The sequence below is a fragment of the Haliaeetus albicilla genome, chromosome 18 (genome assembly GCF_947461875.1).
Source record: "Haliaeetus albicilla chromosome 18, bHalAlb1.1, whole genome shotgun sequence".
Lineage (NCBI taxonomy): Eukaryota > Metazoa > Chordata > Aves > Accipitriformes > Accipitridae > Haliaeetus > Haliaeetus albicilla.
The window spans coordinates 9,916,455-9,937,848 of NC_091500.1; the positions used below are offsets into that span (position 1 = coordinate 9,916,455).

Sequence of the window (21,394 nt, forward strand, 5' to 3'; positions counted from 1 at the left end):
TAGTTAGAAGTCTGCTACTTTTTTCTTTTTTAATACAAACTGATAACTTCCATATACCCAGTGCGAGCTGTTGAAATCATTCTGCTGAGAACAATGAATTCATTTTTTATTATGGCCACATGCAGGGTGGATTTAGGTATACATACTTCACAGACCCACAACAGAAAGTATAGATGACAAAAATAGCCTTTCCCCTTTCCTCCCTTCCTTCCTCCCCTCCTCTCCCCTTCCTCCCTTCCTTGCTTTCTTCCTCCTTTCCTCCCTCCTTGCCTTCTTTCTTCCCTCCTTCCCTCTCTTTTGCTTATTAATACTGTATTCTTACCATTATCTGTTAGTGGCTTATCAAGTACAGAGATATCTAGTATTGAAAAGTTGCATTCTTAACTGAATGAAAGGAGAGAAAGAGCACTCAGAAAGAAATAAGAGCTCATATATAAGCTTGAATTATGCTATAGGGATATAAAGTCCTTAAAAAGATAATACAGTAGAACTGACAATAAGGTGACTTCAAACAGATGTTTCTGGATTAAAAGTAATATATGAAGAGATAATATTTGTCACTGTGATTTTGCTGGACAGAAAAGGAGTAATAACAAATTAATGAAGAACAAGAAAGAGGCTACTTACCAGTAAACTGAAAAGTTCATGAAGTACAGACAAATGCTTTACTTAAAAAAATACATTATAAGATTTGTCAGCACATTTTAGATGAGTTGTACCTGTGAAGATGAAGTATGTAGTATTTTCCTGCACCACAACGTTGCCCCAGATAAGTAAGAATATAAATATTTAATGTAATAATTAAAAATATCCAAAGTATCTCTCTTTAAAATATGAACTTGATTCCTGTCAGTTGTATGTTAATCGAGGCTGCTATATTGAGTTTAGAAAGGAACCCACACAGAGGGTAAAAAGACCTTTCTTGTCAGAGGACTTTTGTAAAATTCAAGAATTTTGGTTATCATGAGTAGAAGTGTACTGTTTAATCAGCAAAATACTTAGGTGTATGGGTAAGCTGAAGATATTTCAATGATAGAATGCAAAGCCTCTTTAGGGATAAAAGGCAGGTTTTTTTCTCAAATCTCTGTGACTCTTGGCCTGTCCTAGAATTTAAAATCACAACCACTACAATAACGTTTCTAATTTTGAAAACATTTTTACCCTGGGAAGGAAACTGAACCCACTGTTCATTAAGGCTATATTTTTGAAGGTGACCAGAAAGTGAAAAGCCTTTGATGTCAGTACCAATAAGATGAATGACATGTCCCCTTCCTTTCTAACTTTTCAGAGCCTCAAGCCTAACAGGTGCAGTTCATCATCCAGTAATGAAATTTATAACCTGGTCCATATAGAGATTAAAGTTCAGTCCCCACCTGACAGCCATATCTACTATCACTCTTGCAGCTTCATATGTTTCATTATCATTTCTGGTAATGTCATGCAAAAAGTACTGACTTTTTTTTTTTTTTTTCTTCCTTGTATAACATCAGCACCTTAGTAAAATGAAAACCAAAAAAAATCTCTTTCTCCTCCTCAGATGAGACATTGGGTAAACCTAACTATTTCCTTAACTATCATGTGCGAGTTTAGTCCACAGAGCCTTCCTTGTGCCTTCAAGCAGCTAGTATGTCACAGGGGCATCTTCTGCATTATTAATTATCTAACACTAGGACGAAGCTAGTAGTGAGGCCTTCCTATGCTCTGTAAGGCAAGTTAGTCCATTTGTCATTTTATTCCCTATTGCTAATGTGAAGACAGATTTTTTTTCCCTATCTAAGGAGAACAGTGCCTTGAAAAGGCTCAGGAATGATCTAGTAAAATTCCATGTAATATTGTGTAGAAATTCGTGTTGCACAATACCAGTCAGTTACAACTATCAAATTGATGGATCAGCTCAGACACTGACTGTGACCTGTCAGACTCTTTGGGTGATTATTGAACAGCTCTCAAAAGCAGAAAGAAAAATTAATTGCTCAGAGTGTGGAAAAATGAGCTCCCAAAACAACTGGAAAAGATTTAAACATTACTCCTCAGTGTATTTGTGAGCAGCAGAAGCCAGCAAAAGGAAAAACAGCAAGGCAGTAGTTCTATAAATGATAATTCTTACATTCAAAGCTTCCATTTAATTGAAATGCAGAAGCCTAAGTATTTAACTGTAGTGTGCCTATTTGAGGAGCATGGTATTCTGAGAAAATTAACTTGTAACAGATAAATATTTGAAAAGAAAGAATAAAAAAAGGAAAGAAACTGTTTCTATGTTGATGAACTCAACTTGTAAGTCTGGAAAACAAATTGAGTCTCTGAGAAGTGGCCAGATGTGGAGATGAGGAAAAGCATCATAGAAAGCACAGTGGTGGTGTGAATTAATTTTGGGAAAGCAGTTGGAATTTTGCAGGCAGAGATGGCATCCTGTGTACATGAAAGCCTGTGGAGACAGCATGAGCTCTGGCAGTATGAAGATAATGGAGGGTTGAAACCATGGGAGAGATGAAGCAAAACGGTGCACAGATTTTCAAGTTGGATTTCTCAAAACCCATGGTTCACTGGAAGACTTATGTCATGACACTCCACTGGAATACAATATCTTGGCAGGGCTGGCAGTACTGGAACATTACAACATGGACAAAAAGGATGAAAAAATGCCACTGGTTCGATGGAAGTTACTAGAACAGCAGCATGTAATTTTGCTGCAGGAAATCCCTGGATTGTCATTGTGAAAGTAAATGGGTTATTTCTTAGTCTTACCTTTTTCACAGATGCACTGGACATCTGTACCAGAAACAGTGTTATTAGTACTAAAAGAGACAGTAGAAGATCAATCTTCCCGGGGTAAGCTTAGAAGGGAGCATTTGAATGGAAGGTATGGATAAATAAGAAATTGGAAGAAATGAAAAAAAACATGGAAAAAATGCTCATTTAGAAATACATCGAGCACTTCACCATGTCACCTTGTTGGCGAGAAAGAATAAAGTAGAGGTTTGCAACATCTTTGTAGGAATCTCTTGGCAGAATTCAAAAATGAATTTAGAGATCCCAACCTACCACAGTTCAAAAGTACATTTCTTTGCCTAGGAACAAAACAAAGTGAAGGAACAGGGGAGGTTTAATATTTTGAAAGAAGAGTGTGAATAAAACGTTCAACAGAATCATACATTTTCTTGTTAGTGCAAAAAAAAGACAGACCCTTTGCCCAGGAATATACTCAAAAGAACTAAATAAATATGTAAAAAGGAAACATTTTCCACTACCTACAAGGAGAGAAATTCTGGAGGAGATGGCTTATGCCAAATATTTTTCTACTCTTGATGCCTCAGCAGGCTTCTGGCAGCAGTTCTTAGACAAACAGAGTGTATGTTTATGCACCTCCAACACCTCCTTTGGGAGACACAGTTTCCTCCAATTGCCATTGGGTTATAGTTAGCACCATAGGTATTTCGCCAGAAAATACAACCATTTTTCTGTGATGAGGGACACGCTAAGACCTAAACAGATGACACTGTGATCTGGGAAACACAGTAGAAGACTAAGACCAATGTTTCCAAGGTGTTCCCAAAGAACCAGAAGTGCTGGGCCTTGACCTGAATGAGTAATAACTAAAAAAATGTGAACACCATCTAGTGGGTATATTTCTTAGAAAGATGAGAAGAAAGAATGAAGAAAAAGGGGAGAAAGGAAATAAGAAAAGAAGAAAGAAAAAGAGAAGGGAGAGAGGAATGGAAAGGAAGGTACACAAGGATTCTTTGGAATATAAGCAACTTAGTACCAAGCATAATCGCTTCCATAAACTGCCTGTATTGTTGTCTTGCAAAAGTCATTGAGTGAAAATGAGATGCAAAACTTAATAAAGAATCTAAATGAGTTAATTGAAGAGGGCCTTATCCTGAGACAATGCAGTGACAAGCACAAGATAAAATTTCTGGTGGATGTGTCCAGTGAAGGTGTTATCACGTCCCTCTCTTAATAGTACTGTCAAAACATTTGACTAGTCTCGAGTGATAGAAAAAGGAAATCTTGGTATCATCAAGCAGAATAAAAGACCATGGTCTTTAATATATAATGTAATGTAAACTATACTATACTATATACATATACATAATGTATATAATAACTATAGAATATATAATTACATTTTAATGGATTTTCTGTATTTATATTAGTATTAGCAAAACCATTGTTGGCATTGCCAAAACAGGCACAGCAAAACCAGCTCCTCATGGAAAAGACAGGTGTAGGAAGGAGGGGGTTCAGTTTCAAATGAGTGATTTGATGCACCTTCCTCTGTGCGGCTGTGGGAAAAAGTGTAGTGAAGTCTGAAGACAAAATCTGATAAAATAAATTGTTCTTTCTAGAATCAAATCTAGACTCTGAATGTCAGGAGACTCCTACAGCTAAGACTTTACCAAAAATAAAGTTTTAATGCACAGTGTGGCTAAGAAAGAAATTCAAAGCCCAGATCCTATCAGTTTAAGAGACTCAGTTAAAGTTTAAGTGTTACATGGGTTTTCTGTTTAATGGTATTCATATGACAATCCCTAAATACAACAGAGATGCACATATTTATACTGAAAAGAAAGGGATCAATGAATGTGCCTCTGCAGTACTGTGGAGGCCATCAAGACATGCCATATGTACCATAAATACAGGATACCATAGCACGCATTATGGAATAGGAGCTATTAAAAATGCTTTTGCCTGCTGACTCCCAGCTAGCATTAATTTACTGTGCTCAGTTTCCTTAGCTTTTCTAGATTCTACACGTGACCGTGACCATCAAATCCATTTTCATTATAAGTGGTATACTTATGTGTATGATGTGCCATGGCTTATGAGTGAGAGTTCAAGCAGTTTGAAAGTGAGCAATACCTGTACTCAATCCTGAGCTCTGGTCCCTGCTACATGTATTATTTTTGCATTTCATCCACATGTGCAATACCTACATAGCTGAAGCTAGGACTTCATACTCCCAGATACATGTCCCAACATGCACAGGAGTTGTTTCATTATTTACTTGTTCAATTTTCTGGCTCTACAAACTTCAAGTCATGGCCACATAGTAGTCCAGGTTCATTAGAAAGTCTGCTCCCAACCAGAATTACATGTAGCCTTATCCATAGGACACTTATACATAGGATCAAACCCTCTCTCATGATGGCAAAGCAGGAAACTTGGTCATCTACTTCTCAGGCAAGTGCTGTAGTTCCAGTGGAAATGCAGCTGTTCCCATCATTTAGAGTACTGCACCCAAATACATAACTTCATCGTGTACATGTGAGGAGGCAGTAGCCTATTAATACTGCAGCTAGATGGAAGTCTGTGAAGGACAGAACATCAAATGATCATGCCTTCATCATTTGATTAGACTCCTCTGTACAAGGCCCAGAGCATCCTGATCTAGTAAAATCTGTTTTGAGTGTGGAGTTGGACTAGATTACTTTTAGATGTCCCTTCTAAACCGTGTTTATTCTATGATTCTACAATTGCTAAGGCTTCCACATCATGTCAGAGATTTTCCATATCCATAATACCCATGCACAAATTATCTCTCCATGCAAAATTAATTCAGCTTATTGAAAGTATCACCATACTTCCTACATTTCAAAGACCATTGATTCAATCTGTACACAGTATGTCTGATGCATGCATGAAGTAGTGGACTTTATGAACACCCAGTCCATGCATGTACATGTGACACCTTCAGTTTATCAGTTGTTCTTTACATATATGAACTGCACTTACCCTGTGTTCTACAAAGAATCTGTGCGTGTTCTGTTTTTCATTTTTAGGTTGTATCAACATATGAACATGCAGAACATCCTAAACCAATGGCAAGATTTTTAGGAAAGAAAGAAGACATAACTGGCAAAATTCATGAAATGTATGACAGCTCCAGCTACCCTATTTCATCAGCATTAATAGGTGTCCTGCATTTTCCTCAATAAGCCATGAAACATCATTTCAGTAAGAGTTAGTTACCAGATGCCGATGACATTTTTATCTCATTTAGGGAATTTCCCCGTAATAGGTTCTCCTAAGAAAAAAAGATGTGAAATGTCCAGAAATAGTTTCTTTCTAAATATAATTTCATAATTGTTTTAAAATAATTTTTAATATTAGTATTTAATTTTTTTGAAGGGAATGGTGAACAAACTTAATGGTCTCCAGCAGTACCTAGTGCTCCAACAGTGCTACCTTACCATGGTGAGCACAAAGGCTCAAACTGTCCCTGTTTCTGAGCAATGTGGACTAAAGGAAAAAAAAATTCTTAAGGGAGAAGAATCATGGAACACAGCACTCACCTCAGATGGCTTGATCCAAAGACAGTTGGAGAACTTCCATTTAGGTGTTTGGTTTTTAGATCAGGACCAAATCTGTGCAGATTAGAGATATACAGCATATACCAAAGATTGGAGCTACTTCCAGTGTAGAACATCAGGGAGCAAAGTTTGATGTTTCTGTTGTCCTTTCTCTTTTCAAATCTGCACCAATACCCTCTGCCTGTCTTTGTCATATGGAGTGCAAAAGATGCAACACTGTAAGACCTGCGATACAGTTATTGGGCTTCAGAATGGTTCCATCTCCAAAGTCTTCATTTCACTTCCAAGAGATGCACTCAGAGGAGAGTGGGACTTAGCCAAAAGTAATTGAGAAACCCAAAGAATGAAATGAGATAATATGATTTAAAACAGATTGGCCTGGAAGATAAACTGTGTTCTGAGGTCAAAGCCCAACATTTCACAGAAATAGGTGAAATAATAAGAACTTAATGTTGTCTAACTCCATGTGAATACTGACTTCTTCCAATGAGCTGGAAGCATGGGGATTCCTTGATGATTGAACAGATAAAAGTAGTGTGTGGCATTTTGTGGCACCTGTTGTGAAAAAAATGCTGTCCCTTGACTAGGTAATACAGCAATATAAACCTGTCACAGTAGAGAGGTGCACCCAAGTTACCTGCATGCTTATGGGCTGAGTCATAACTTCTGTAATCTGTTTATGTCCCTGCAATGACCTATTAATACAGTCAGCCTCAGCTTAAGCCCAAATAACCACCTGAAGAAAGTGAGGAGACACAGGCAAAATAGGGAAATAGCTAACAAATCTCTGAATGCTGGGCACTCCAGAGCTCTATTAACTGCAGTGCTAAAGTGAACAAATAAGTAGATTTTAAATAATAGTCAAAACTTCTTGATGTTTGAACGCAGAAAGGGATCAAATGCTATGGGCAAAAATATGATATTTTTGTACAGTCTCTTTGGTAGAATCATACTACAAAGTAAAATCATTGTTACGTATCATAACACGTATTGAAGCAGCTGTGAACACAAAAGTAAACAAAAACCTATGTTGCTTTTTGGAAGTAAAAAATAATAATCTCCTATTGGTTGTTTTATTGTATCTGTGATTGGTATAAGCCAAGGACAGAAACCGAAATGGAAAAATCTAAGAAGTGCTTTCTTCGTGATGTCTCCAATACTGATGAATCAATCCATGAAAGAAATTTCTGCAAGAGATCTCTCTGAAATGGCATGCTCTTGTTAATGTCATCAGACAAAATCCTAATTACAAGGAAGAGGTCTCCCTTATTGGAAAGTACTCCGCATTGTACATCAATGCTTACCATATGGTTGAACTGATGTTAGGAGTTACATGATCATAGTGCATCCTGGGAAACGTAACCCAACTATGAAGTCCAAGAGAAAAAGGGTATGAAGAAATAAGAGACTTTAAAGATAACTACAGTGATGCATGGTAACATGGTAACATTTCAAGGGAAAAGAAATTACCGCTTAGCTAAGCCAAAATTTTATTTTTGATTCAACAAGCTAAGAGGAAATATTTTGATTTGGGAATGTCAAAACATTTCCATTTGATCAGATATATGAAAATTAAATTTACTGAACAAAATGTTCTTAACTATTTCCATAGTCAATTTTTTCTTACTGCAGTTGGCTTTGATAGATATGAGTAGAGAAAGAATTCAAACTACTAGAATTTCTCATTACATAAACCCAGTCTTTTTTACCAATATATGTATTCATAAAAAGGAGTTTGTTTGTATTTTAATCAGGGTTATCTTCTTCATAGGTTTATCTTCTTCCTTCAGACAAATTGTATCATCTTATTTTCATATTTTTGCTATCATTAGCAAACAAAACAAATTGCATTTAAAAATAAGGAAACAAAATCATTATACAGCGCTTACTTTCAACATGAGCATGGCCTGATTTACTAGAATATTGCAAGTAAATATAAAATTATTTTTAGAAAGGTATATGACAAATTTTGGTACAACAAAGGAAAAAAATCTTAAACTTTCATTCTCCTGCCTGTAGAGGGAAGATGTCTAAATTCCACAATACTCTCATTTTCTCAAGTACTCATACCCTTAAGCCTCTCAACATCTATACTGAAAGCATGCTGCAGTTGTCATTTCTTCCAGCTATAATTTTTGCATTGTAATCACTCCTATGTAGATGTGGGAAATTTATTTGAATACATTGTTAGAGTCTGTAGCTGAGGGATTTTGCTTTTAAAACTCTGTTAAATAAAAAGCCCAAGGAACTGGAAGAGTGACTTCTCTCCAGTATATGCTCAGTCTTCTGCCTTCAGGGACTCCCAGCAACCCAAGCAGAGCATTGTCTGGAGCACAGTGAGGATCTGGGACTCTCACCTTTGGACCTTTGGCAATTTGCTCTGAGCTTTCTAAACCGTTTGCCTCAGCTGCTTGCTACAGACTATATAAATGGAGGTCCAAGTCAGAAGGCTCATTCTCCCTCTGAGGCAGTAGGGAAGAGGTGAAGAGGGGAGGGAAGGAAAAACAGGAAAAGAAAGAGCAGCAAGAGGGTTCGGGGCTCACCATGGGCCCTGTGCAGCTCTTGCTGCTCTTGCTGCTGCTCAGCAGTGGTGTTCTCACACGTAAGTACTGCCTTTTATGTTAGTGCTTTTTGCTGCTTTATTTATGAACCCATTAAAACAACAATGATACAAAAATCAACAGGACAATGGCTTATAGAATTAGAGAGGGTAAGTGTGGCAAAGATATCATCTCTTCCCTTTGTAGAACTGGGCAATCATCGGAGGATCCCAATGTAGAAAAAGTCACAAATGTCACCTGGTATCTTTTGATCAGATTTAATGTGTTTTGCAACTTGTAAGGAATTCACATAGTTTATTTTGGCCTAATTGTTTTTCTGTAATGCTGTCCTTTTAAACCCCTGTGGAGATACTGTAGCTTGGAGATACCATACAGACTTATCCCAGCTGTTGCTAACCTATTCTGCAGCAAATGTGAATACAGAGAGCAATAAAGCAGAATGTGTTTGGCAGGCAATAGTGACATTTGAAATACAATTTTGTATTAAAGGGACATAGTCATCGGTAGTAGTAGTAAAAGAAGTAGGCCAGTAGAGTTTTTTTCCTAAGATCAGGAAAGACAGCCTAGATCAATATGGTGCTGTGGATTGTGAGCTCTCCTTGCTTCCCAACAAGTGGCTTTTTAGAATACGACACTGTAGTGTTACTTAAGACTTCAGGAACCTTAAGGAGGAAAGTGCGTCTGGGGCCAATTATGCAGGTCTGGTTTTATATGCAGATGGAATTTATCATAAATACACCTTTGTTGAACTAATTCTGTTGTTGACTGATGTTATACAATTTTAAAGGATGCACTTGTTTCTAATGGTTATTAATAATGATATTACTATTACTGTTGTAATAGTAATAGTAGTATTACTGTTGCTATTGCTGTTACTGTAATTAATGTTACACTCTATTTATAGAGTGGTCAACCTTAGAATTCCCAGAATGAAAACTTGGGAAGTGTGCAGAGAATATTGTGAAAAGTGCTGACATTCATGTGTGATATCCCAAAGAATGGCACAGCATCAAATGAATGCAGCGAATTTACTAGATTAGATTTTTTTTTAATTTATTTTATTTTATTTTATTTTAAATAGAGTCATATGGGACATACCTAAGACACTTTGGAGCAAATGATTCTTCTTAACTTGAATAGGCTTCTAATCAGTGTTCTTTTCTTCCAAAGAATGAACTCTCAATATTCAGAAAAGATTTAATAGCAGAGAATTGTAGTATTAATTGTCAAAGTTGTCCTTTTTTAAATGTACAAAACCCAAAATATAGCCATTCATCCATTATGCAGCATTTTTGTGTGCTCAAATAGACTAAAATTTTAAAAGTAGGCCATGTTATATGGTGCATTTCATCTGTTCATTATTTATAAACTTTCTATTTCACATAACATAGGGTTTTTCAAATACTTGTTAACCTTGAAGCTGATTCTTCTCAGTTTAAATCAATTTAATTCAGTGACTTAAAGATCCTATTCGGAGGTCTTAGTTCACAATATCAGGGCAACTACTGTAACTCCCTTTAGATTTGACTCTGTACTGTCAATGTTAATAGTAACTTTGCTATTTACATCAGTGTGCCAAACTACACCAAAAGTTGGTATGAATTAAAAAGGTCTTATAATGAAAATGTAGTATTTCCATTTATATTTCCACAGCCCTTGTTTTATAGCTATAAACTGCTTTTCCAGCTTTTAATTCTTGTTTTTATTCTTTACAGAAGAAGAAACGCCTGAAAGTGGAAATTCAGGATGTTCAAGTAATTGATTTCCTGCATCTGCTTTTGTTATCTTATGTCACTATATTAACTGAATACCTCTTTCAAAGATTGATTTTTCCTATTCCATAAATCTCTTCCTCTGGAATTACTGAAACAAAAGTGATGGCAATATTCTGAAGTCTTTATTGCATTTATTTTAGTTATTTAATTATGCATAAGGCTTGGCTAAAAGAATTTCAAAAGTTTCCTAGGATCGGAGGAGCTGAGATTGAGTTTCTAAGCTTTTTAAAAGCTCCCATTAAGAAACTACTTTCCTTTGTTTTGTTGATTTCTTAATTGTCAGGTACAAATTCCTTAATTTAGAAATCCCTGTTTGTCAGATGTGAAGCTTTAGCAGTAAGGTTATGTACGTTACACTTTACCATGGGCTGAATCTCACTGCTCATTTACCCTTCACAGTGGCTGCTAAACCCCCAGAATTGCACTTGGATGTCTAACTAAATACCTGTAGAATAAATCATCAACTCTGTCAGCAAGGACAGCAATTTCTTTAAACAAGTCAAGACTCAGGAAATGCTGACTTTATGCCCTATCTTTCTAATGAACTCTGACTGGCCCTGACTGCTTGGTTAAATACATAATGTTCCACCATAGGGTCAAAGTACCAAATAAGTTGTTTTTTCTTTGTCTTCAGGGTTTTTTTCCCTTGTTGGATGCTTTAGCACCATCTCCAGGCAGTTGGGTTTATTTCAGCTGCCTGAACCAACTCAAAGACTTCTGGGTTTTGTTGCCAATTTCTTGTGTATCTTTTGATACAATATATTATTTGGTATTTGCATTTCTAATCTTATCATTTCCCTATTCCTTTGCCATTTATTTCTGTTTAAAAGCAGGAAATGAAGCAATAATTAGCCTTTTCACTTTAGCATAGTAGATACTGGTGTTGCAAAAATTTCTGAGAATGTACAGTTAAGCAATGTTATAGTCCAGGATACCCAAAACTGACAGAGGTAGTATTGATTTTTTTTATAGCACTTAATTTTAAGGTTAATTAGATAATTTAATTCAGTTTTCAGTTGTTTGTAAGATGTTGATTACTGTATGATAGCTAGTATTAAATATATTATTTCTGTCTAGAAATTACATAAAAGTAATGTCAGTTAAAACACTATTAAAGTATGTAAAGCTTATAAAAGTGATAGTCTAAGGAGGAAATACAAAATTAATAGTGCTGTTCTGTTCTCCTCTCTAAGTATGCAATTCTGTGACATAAAGGGCAAGATAATATTGCCATTCGCCTCTAACATGAAAAATATTTTGTGAAAGAGGAAGAGTAAGATGATACATTCATGGCAAGTATAGGCAGGCAAAATCATACAGATTTGATGGTGGTTGTGTGGGTTTACACCGAGATGACTTTACCTTTTTTTTTTTCCATAAAAGTAGATCAGGATTCTAATATGTTCAGACAGTCACACATAACCACAGAGGAGCAATTTAGGAAATTGCTTTTCACTCAGCATCACCACAGTGTCACAATCCCAGTGAGTTGCTCAGTCTAAACAGAGGGACCAGTAACTTCTGGTTCAGATAGACCTAAACTGCTCTAACACAGTAACTTCAAATGCCTGATCATCATATGTTTAGTTTAAAATGCCTGCAGTTATAATAGGAGTGAATTGTAATTGAGAACATTGTTTGGTATTCCATACACCAAAAGATCTTATATCCCTGTATTTGACACTGAGACAAAATATTATTTTCTTTATGTCTCTATTACCACGTCCATTCCTGCTTGTAGGGTTTAAAATTACAGATTAATTGCCTCTGAAAGCAACAGGGACAGATAAAACACAGGTGACATTAATCCCTTTGAGGAAGCCCATTAGGTTTTGGGGCTTCCTTTGCTAAAAAGAGAAACGCCTCTGCAAATACTTCCTTCTGCCTTATTCTTATTCATAACTTAGTGCTTTTTCTTCTTCTGGATGCTCTTCGTATAACTAAAGATTATCTCCATTAAAAAGAGTCTACTCCAGTAAAATTTGCTGATCTAATAAGTGAATTAGAGCAGATGATGTTTCAGGACAGTCTGGGGCAGAAAGATACTCTGTAGATTAAGGTGAAATGGTATTGAGGAATGCTAGTTTTGGTATTCTGTCTCTTTCTGTGTTTATTTGCTTTCAGTCTCAGTCATGTGACTTAGATAAAGCAGTTCCTTGCATTTGAGTTATGATGGAAAAATCTGAGCTGAAATGAATAATTCTATTACCAATTTGAAAATCACCATTTGATTGCTTTAATTAAGAAGAAATAGGGTCATTTTTAAAACGGTTCCATATCTTAAGTTTTCTCCTGTTTTTATCATTAACTTTAATGGGGCATGATTGAAGGCCAGGTAGAGTCATACTGTCAGATCTCATCAGAGTGGTGGACCCCAAAACTTATGCTTCCCCCACAAGTTTTGTCTTATGCTTCAGAAAGCATCCAGCTGACATGAAGGCATTACTTCTTTGTCTGAAAGCTACTCCATAAAATGAAATAGTGAGAGGGTCCTCATGCTTCCTTTATATGTGGGATTCATTTTAGTTGCACAACACTAAGCGTGTATTGTAATGGTCAACATATGCATATCCTACCCAAGTCATAAAAGCACTCTTGTTTTCCCAATTGCAGAAGATGCAACCAGATTTAAACACCTCAGAAAGTATGTTTACTTATATGAAGCAGAAACATCAAATGGGATCACAGGAACAGCAGATTCTCGAAGTGGTTCAAAGATTACTTGCAAGGTAGGGAAAGAGGAGTAAATACAACCAAGTGGGACTGTATACTGAATAACATGGGAGCTGGAAGCTGGGGAGCATCCTTCAGTGTTTTTCCAAACAACGTCATTCTTTTGAAAGGCATGTGTTGAGAGTCCTGAAGACTAAGCCCTGCCTGTAGACTAAGCCCTGCCTGTCCTAGACAGAAGGCACTGAGTATGGCAGAAATGCTTCATACCACTGTGCCAGTGCATTTCAATTCTGATCTGGCTGTACTTTTACACAAGAGAGGGGGAAGACCTGGTAGTTCAGTTTTCCTTAGCTCCTAGGCTGAGTCTACCAGTGTCCATCAAACAATTCTAGAAGTTGAACAAAACCAGCTCATTAATGCCATGAAGACCACTTGATAGCCTGTTGATGGTAGTCAAGCCAGGATCAGGGCTGTAGGACTAAAAGATTCCGTAGGCCATTAAACTACCCAATGTCTCTCCATCTTGCCCCAAACTTTCCCATCATGGGGATTTTTTTCTGAAATGGAGTAACTGGGGAAAATATTTATTTAGCACACGCTGTTCTTACAGAGTCTAAACTTTGATCAGTGTAATGACTCAAGTTTTCATGCAGTTCTTCTAGTACTATAAATTTTCAGAACCTAAGCTGCTTGTTTACTGTGTATATAGTATACTCCATGCCATTAGCCAAGCAAATACCTGCTTTCATATCTTCTCCCTCAAGTTACCTTAAGCTATTTAGAGTACTTTGGAATCTTTCCCAACAGCTGCTAGCAGGGTGATTCTGACACTTTACAAAATCCAAGGAATACCATATTTTCAAAACTGTAACTGGATGATCCTGGAAACATGATAATGAAAAAAAGATAAACACATCATATTTGTGTTTTCAGGTTGAACTGGAGGTACCACAGCTGTGCCACTTCATCCTGAGGACAATGCATTGCTCCCTGAGGGAGACATTTGGTGTTGACACTGAGGGAAGGGCCATGCTGAAAAAGTCAAAGAACTCTGAAGACTTTGCAAATGCCATGTCCAAGTAAGCAATATCAATGATCATCAGTGCTTGTAGCCTTAACATGGAACAGGCTGCAGTGTTACAGTCCACCCTGACTATGTTTTTCCAGGCATAGAACACATTTCATAACATGGTCGATTTATTAGCTGGTTCCACAGCAAAAGTCTCCCTGATACAATTAAGGGCTAACTTGGCACAGTTCTCAATTGCTCGTAGGGAAGATTTTCTTCCATCCAGAATTTTCACCTGGAATGTTTTTGTCATTTATATCATCTACATCAGGGAACTGTTGGGTAGTCCCTAAAAGATTATTGCAAGTAGAATGTTCCTTCTTGTAAGCAAATTCTCAAATGGCTGTGTACAGCCATTTTAAGATAATTTCCCTTTGCTGACATGGTACAAAGACTGTGCAGTAGAAAGGCTTTTGAGACTGAAGTCCAGATTTCCTATCCCGATCTTTAATGACCCATGTAACTTATCTTTTCCTTACTTATCTGCTTTTGTAACTTATTGCTACTACTCTCTCCACCCAGCTAGTCTCTAGTGCTTGTCGGGGCATGTTTTACTCATGCACCTTCATGCTTGTTTCAATGCCTCAGTATCCAGTCCATCTTGTTTCACAAGCCATAGATCTCAAAACAGCTTGAGACAGTGTTAAAGTATGTTTTTTAGAAAACAATCAAGGTTTTATTTAAAGACTGCAACCAGTAGAGAATCCTTCCCATCATTTTGTAGCCTATTACAGTAGTTAATAATTACCTCATTCTAAAAATTTACTTATCTCCTCTCTGAATTTGTGCAATTCTGACTTCCAGCCATTGCTCTTGATACTTGTTTGTCCTTACATGACGTAGTCGAGTGATATCAGAATGTCCTTGGTTAGAATTTTGCTGCTTTAATAGTAATACTCTCTAATAGTAACAACAGTCAATAGAAAATAATGATAGACCAAGGTAAACATAGTGCTTTAGCTATAGCCCAGCTGTTTATTGGTAACATGTTCTCCACTGGGTGGCTTTAACATGATTTCATACTAATGTTGGGGGTTTTTTGGGCAGGCATGAGCTAAAATTCAGCATTCAGGATGGAACAAAAGTCAAACTGTATCCAGAGAAGGATGAACCTCTAAATGTACTGAATCTCAAGAGAGGAATCATCTCAGCTCTACTTGTGCCAACAGAAACAGTAGAAAACGTAAAAACAATTTCAATGGTACGTGTTTTGAAAGCATTAATTTTATTTCCTTAACAAATGGAAGAAAACTCACCTAGCAGAGTTACTCCTGAACATAATTTTCAAAAGACCTGGAAGTTCAGATGGAAAAGGGTGCCTTCCAGCTAGATCAGAAAACGTCTGACAGCATGGACTAAGACACTGATTTCTTTCTTCTTTCCAGGATACTGTATATGGAAAATGTGACAGTGAAGTTGAATTCAAATCTAGAAAAGGAAATGTTGCAGAAGATATTTCAATTAACAGGGACCTGAAAGCCTGTGACAACTTCAGTCCCAGCAGAGATTACATCAGCCCTATTGCTATTGTAAAGGGACTAGTAAGTATACCATTAAAATGTGTATGATATAACATTCTTCACTACATCACTTAAAATGATAAACAATTACTACAACAACTAAATTTTGTATTTATCTTCTAAAAGCTTAAAAAGGTTTTCTGTACCCTTGCATTAGATCACACTGTGGTTTTGTTGGCAGTCAATAGAGAAAAACAGATGTGGAGAAAAAGTGTAGTTACCTTCTTTCATGTTCTTATATTTTAAAGGAGAGCTTTTCATAGATGTAGTTAGTACTATTGGTTACACAATAACCTGTCAGATCATATCCAAATTTTTAGGTTTTTTGATCAAAATTTTCAACATTCCAATTTCATGTAAAACATGTAGTCCACCAAAACCCTGTTTTGTGTATGATGTGCAGGAAGAGAGGGCTCTAAATACCCCAAAGTAAATGGTTTGACATGGTGTTCAGGCTACCTGTTAATCCACAATAATCAAATGCAGTTGCTTGCATGAATATTGGCAGATTTCTTCCTGGTATCATGGCATCTGTGCTTTTGAGTGTTTTCCCTCAAAAAAAAAAAATTAGGATTTCACATCATGCGAAAACCACATTTTTTAATTTCTGCCTTTTCTACAGCTTCTTGTAGAAATCTTTAAAGTTTTTATAATAAGAGTGAAATTAAAAAGAGCATCAGCTGTTACGAGGGGCCTGAACTTCTCTAAAAATTACAAACTGGTTTCTATGAAGGAGTCCTTTGTTGTAGGCAGTAGGGGATCAATCATGAAGTAACTACTAAGCCAAACACCTCAGTAAGGCCTGAGGGAAAATTTCAGTGGGATTTTTGCCTGTGAGGAGACTTAAGACTAAAGATTGATACTGGCACAATTTTCTCTTTGTGTGAGAACGATTCCAGTTATGCACCTTTTTTTTCTAATATGCTGTAACTATTAATATTACCATAAAACTGTGGCAGCCTTTAAAACTATGTTTGTTTCCTATACTATTGAGTAAAATGACTGCCAAACTATTTATTTTACAGAACATCCCGTTATCTACTCTTCTAAGGAGCACTCAATTCTGTCATTACAATATTGATGCAAAGAAAAGGCATATAAGAGATGCTGTCTGCAGTGAAAAACACCTGTTTCTGCCCTCCTCATACAAGTAGGTTTCTCACTATTTATCATTGCCCTTTATTTATAAATATTCATTTTAAATGGTGATGTATCACATTCTGCCCTGACTTCATCCCCAAATATGCATTGTGTTCTCAAGAAGGCAGGAGGCATGGCAAGACCCCTCAGAGGTACTTAGACTCAACTAAAGCACTGTATTTTTCTTTGTTTGCTAGAAATCGCTATGGTGTGATGACGGAGGTCAACCAGACACTGAAGCTTGAAGATACCCCAAAGATCAATAACAGAAATTTTGATGGAGGTATAGCTGCAATTCTCAGTAATACAAATACAGGGACAAAATATAAGTACAGGTTAAATACAGGGACAATATTTTTTTAAACAGTGAATTAATTAAAGATGCAGTTTTTAATGAAATTTGATCAATTTAGTAAAGAAAAATGTTGGGGTATAAGATGGGAAAACCTGAAAAGTTTAAAAACACTCTAATTTTACATAATCTTTGTCTTTTCATTTTAATTTTGAAATTATTGTTTATAATTAAAAATTTATAATTTGCTTGGAAAGTAAGTTTAATCTTATTGGAAATTAGTTTAATGAACCCTTTTTAGCTAACTGTAATTTCTTATGCAACTTTCAGCTTCAGCTGCCAAATGTAAACAGTCCATGATTACTATAGATTTGGTTCTGAAACACACTTTTTTGACATGTAGTTGTTATTCGTAGTCGTAACATATTTCTTCTAAGATATAATCATTAAAAGATGAAAAAGCAAACTATGCTAATCCAAAGATGTTAAAGAATCATCTTCATGAAAATGTAAAAGAATTTATGCAAATAGGTATTATTCTACTTTTGGGACAATTACTTTTAAATTCCACTCCATTATTTTTAGAAACTGTTCAGCTGTTGAACTTAAATAGTTATCACATAAATTAATCTACAGAGTTTATATTTATACTGAATGTATGACAGAAGATAAAAATGAACATAGCTGCTTGATAAAGATATAAAGAATGCAATTTTTTTTAATTGCTAGATGAACTGGAAGAGAAGGGACTTGCACTGGAAAGTACAGATGCCAAATTTTCCAGGCAGGGGGATGCTGTTCTGAAAACCCTTCAGGAGCTGCAGAAACTTACAGCTTCCCAGCAGAACCAGCAGAGAGCAAGACTCTTTTACAAATTTGTTTCTGGACTTAGAAGTTTACATAACACCACTCTTGGCTCTCTTGTACCAAAGATGATGGAAACTTCAAGGTATGTTACAACAGTTCATTGTGCAAGTGACCACATGTCAATGCCATAGCAAATCCATTCTAAAGTTGATGATTCGCTGCAAGTGGTTTTAAATTAGAGGTTAATGAGATGTAAAGAGTGTCTTTCAGAAAGATAAGTATCATCAGAATTATCTAGAGAGCAAAATAAGGAAGACAGAGTAAAACCTGTGGATTTCACAATTTTCCATCAGAAGTGCTCAGTTGTTAATTGGAACTTGAACATTATATGTATGAGAACAATATAAGAATTCAAATAGATCTGAAAGTTCTAGCCTTCTATGAAGAACTAATATTGTTTTGACCATTCCCCCTTCAAATCTTCCAAACTTATTGGAGAAGCTGAACTATAAATTAGAGTATAACACAGACCAGTACAGTGTTTTTCTCCCCACCACCATCCCAAGCCTGTATGCCAGATGCAATCCTGTGGATATGTTATTAGAGCCAAATATCTTTCATGCAGTTTTGCTCAAGGACAATGACTGTAATTCCAAGCTCCCAAGTCTGACTTATAGCAAAGAACAGAGTTTTGAAAGTGAGATTTTTGGAGACATGGAAGGGCACCATTCCTTGGTCTGACCCTGCCCTCCACTCCCCACCCTTACTCTTCTGTCCTAGCTGGACTTCAGTCAGTTTACACATACTTTATGTCCTCAGTCTGTAGAGGGACTAGAGCCTCAGTCTGGTTGAATACATTATATTATAATACTTAAAATTGTAGGAAAGTCTGTTGCAGAGAAAAAAAAGATATGTCTGTGTAATTATAGTGTTGTTAATACTTTCTTGTTGTTCATAGCTAATCATGTTATTAGTATAACTTGTAAAACTAAGAAGCTTCGTTTTGATAAGCAATTGTGTGATTTGCTTCCAGTCATTCATAAGCATACATAATTTATATTAAAACACCCTAATAAACCTGTCAAATGTTTATTTCAAACATGCAACATGCAGCAGTAACTGCAAACAGGGAATTAATTAATCAAAGTCATCTCTTTTCCTTTCAGTTCCATCACAGTTCAGGCCCTGACTCAGTGCGGGACTCCAGAGTGCTATGGTGCAGTCCTGCAAATACTGAGAACTGGAAATGTGAATCCGCTTGTGGTAGACCTGGTGACATATACCCTGGGACTATTGCCTTCTCCAACTCCGAAAAGAATACGGGAAATTCTTAACATGGCCCAGTATCAGCCAAGCAGAGCTTCTTTTTATGGCTTGAGTCATTCTGTTACTAAGTAAGTAATGATAGCATGTAATTATACAAAATAACCTCAAGAAAACATTACAATGCTTAGGGTAAACCCTAAGAGTAGTCGGATTTTTTGTTATTCTCATGAATTTGCTCTTTAGGAATGAAAAATAGACATTTCCCATTTTCTCCTTTTGTTTCTAATGTGTTTTTCTATTTATTTAGGTTCTACAATGAGAAGATGATCGTGACAGAGGAAATAACAGATGTTGCAGACTTCATGGCATCACTGCTTGGCAGTGATTGTTCTGGGGAAGATGAACTCACATACCTCACACTTCGGGTATTTTTATTTCCTTATTTCCTTTTTCCCCTATTTTAAATTGTAGCACATATATTACTCTACTTCTCTTCGTGGAGAAAAAAATGCTCATCATCTTTCTGTGTTTTCATCACTGACAGGCTATTGGAAACATGGGTGCAGTAATGGAGAGAGCCAAACCCAACCTGAAATCTTTTCTTAAGACATGTATCAGAAATGAAGCTGCATCACTTTCAGTTCAGAAAGCAGCCATTCAGGCATTCAGGAAAATGACTATTACTGAAGAGGTAAATTGGGTCATAAGAAGCAGCATAAACTGTCTTCAGTTCACCTTGACTGTTCACAGAAGTCATTGAATATGCAAAAACATTCCCATTATTTCATAGTTTTGCTATCTCCCTTTTAGCTGTCTCCAGCTTTTTTAGAACTCCTTTAGTTAGTTTAGTTTCCATAAACATATCTGAGAATTTCTGCAGACTTAGTAGGTGTTAATCCTTTGAGATGTAGTTCCTTTGTATAGGTAGTCTCAGTTTAAATGGGAGGTTTGGATCTGTTCCTGTTAGAGTGTCTTAAATGGAGTTCTACTTACTTAAAGGTGGTTTTAACTAACAAATTACTCCAGATGTAAATGGCTTTAACTAAAAAAAATATCAGATCCCTATTTTATACTGGCATTTTGTTGTCATTGTTGTTAATAGTACTGGTTAGATTTATGTTTACATTACAGTGACACTAAAGCATCTCCTACGGAATGGGTGTCATTATACAGAGCACTTCAGCTTAGTATAGTGAAATAGTTTCAGTATCAACAAGTTTCTACTCTAAGAGACATGCTCTTGTTTCCAGACAAGGCTTAACAAGTGTGGGAGCCTGGAAACACCTGGAGCTCATGTCCTCAGATTAATTTGAAGCATTTAATTTTTATTATTATTATTTATTTTCAAACTATGTTTTTAATTTTCCTGCAGCAGAAGACTTTGATCACCTTCTTTTCCTACATTGAATGGTCTTTTTTCCAAAATTTGAGAATTTGTCTCCAGACCAGAACACTTCTGATTCCCAAAAATCAAAATTTACTTTTCTAAACAAAAAAGTAACCTGCCAGATACATTATAGGAAAATCAGTTTTAATAAAACCATAATTTCTGTGACTTTTCTATCAAAAGAAACTTTATCAGAATAGCTGCAATGAAAAATTTTTTGTCAGATATAGAAATAAGGTATAGAAATAGTTATGTGGTCCTGAAAAAATTACATCCTGGAAATTATTTAACCCTATATATTCCTAAAAGAATTTAGCAATATCATCTACTAGCCAGCTTATCAGTGCAAACCTTTCTCTATTTATATAGGACCGTTCAGCACTTCTGAAAGCATTCCAAGAAGGGGATGCACCTACAGACAAACGTCTAGCAGCCTATCTCATACTGATGAAAAATCCTTCCCCAAGTGATCTCACAAAAATTTTGAGAGTCCTCACAAAGGAGAAGAATGAGCAAGTGAAAAGCTTTATTGCCTCACACATTGCAAACATCCTAGACTCTGAAGAAGTAGGCATTGAAGAGTAAGTAAA

The 21,394-nt window shown here is 36.2% G+C and overlaps 1 protein-coding gene across 1 annotated transcript in view; it reads left to right on the plus strand.

Annotated features, from left to right (window-relative positions):
* The first annotated feature begins 8,766 nt into the window (after positions 1 to 8,766).
* The window catches only part of APOB (apolipoprotein B), a 37,997-nt gene continuing 25,369 nt past the window's right edge, over positions 8,767 to 21,394 (plus strand). Inside the window, exons 1-13 of the mRNA XM_069805703.1 lie at positions 8,767 to 8,916; positions 10,591 to 10,629; positions 13,264 to 13,379; positions 14,257 to 14,402; positions 15,440 to 15,593; positions 15,778 to 15,933; positions 16,938 to 17,062; positions 17,250 to 17,335; positions 18,074 to 18,293; positions 19,318 to 19,545; positions 19,725 to 19,842; positions 19,962 to 20,108; positions 21,174 to 21,385. Coding sequence (XP_069661804.1) covers positions 8,859 to 8,916; positions 10,591 to 10,629; positions 13,264 to 13,379; positions 14,257 to 14,402; positions 15,440 to 15,593; positions 15,778 to 15,933; positions 16,938 to 17,062; positions 17,250 to 17,335; positions 18,074 to 18,293; positions 19,318 to 19,545; positions 19,725 to 19,842; positions 19,962 to 20,108; positions 21,174 to 21,385 — 1,805 coding nt within the window. The 5' untranslated portion in view covers positions 8,767 to 8,858. The remainder of the gene's footprint in view (positions 8,917 to 10,590; positions 10,630 to 13,263; positions 13,380 to 14,256; positions 14,403 to 15,439; positions 15,594 to 15,777; positions 15,934 to 16,937; positions 17,063 to 17,249; positions 17,336 to 18,073; positions 18,294 to 19,317; positions 19,546 to 19,724; positions 19,843 to 19,961; positions 20,109 to 21,173; positions 21,386 to 21,394) is intronic.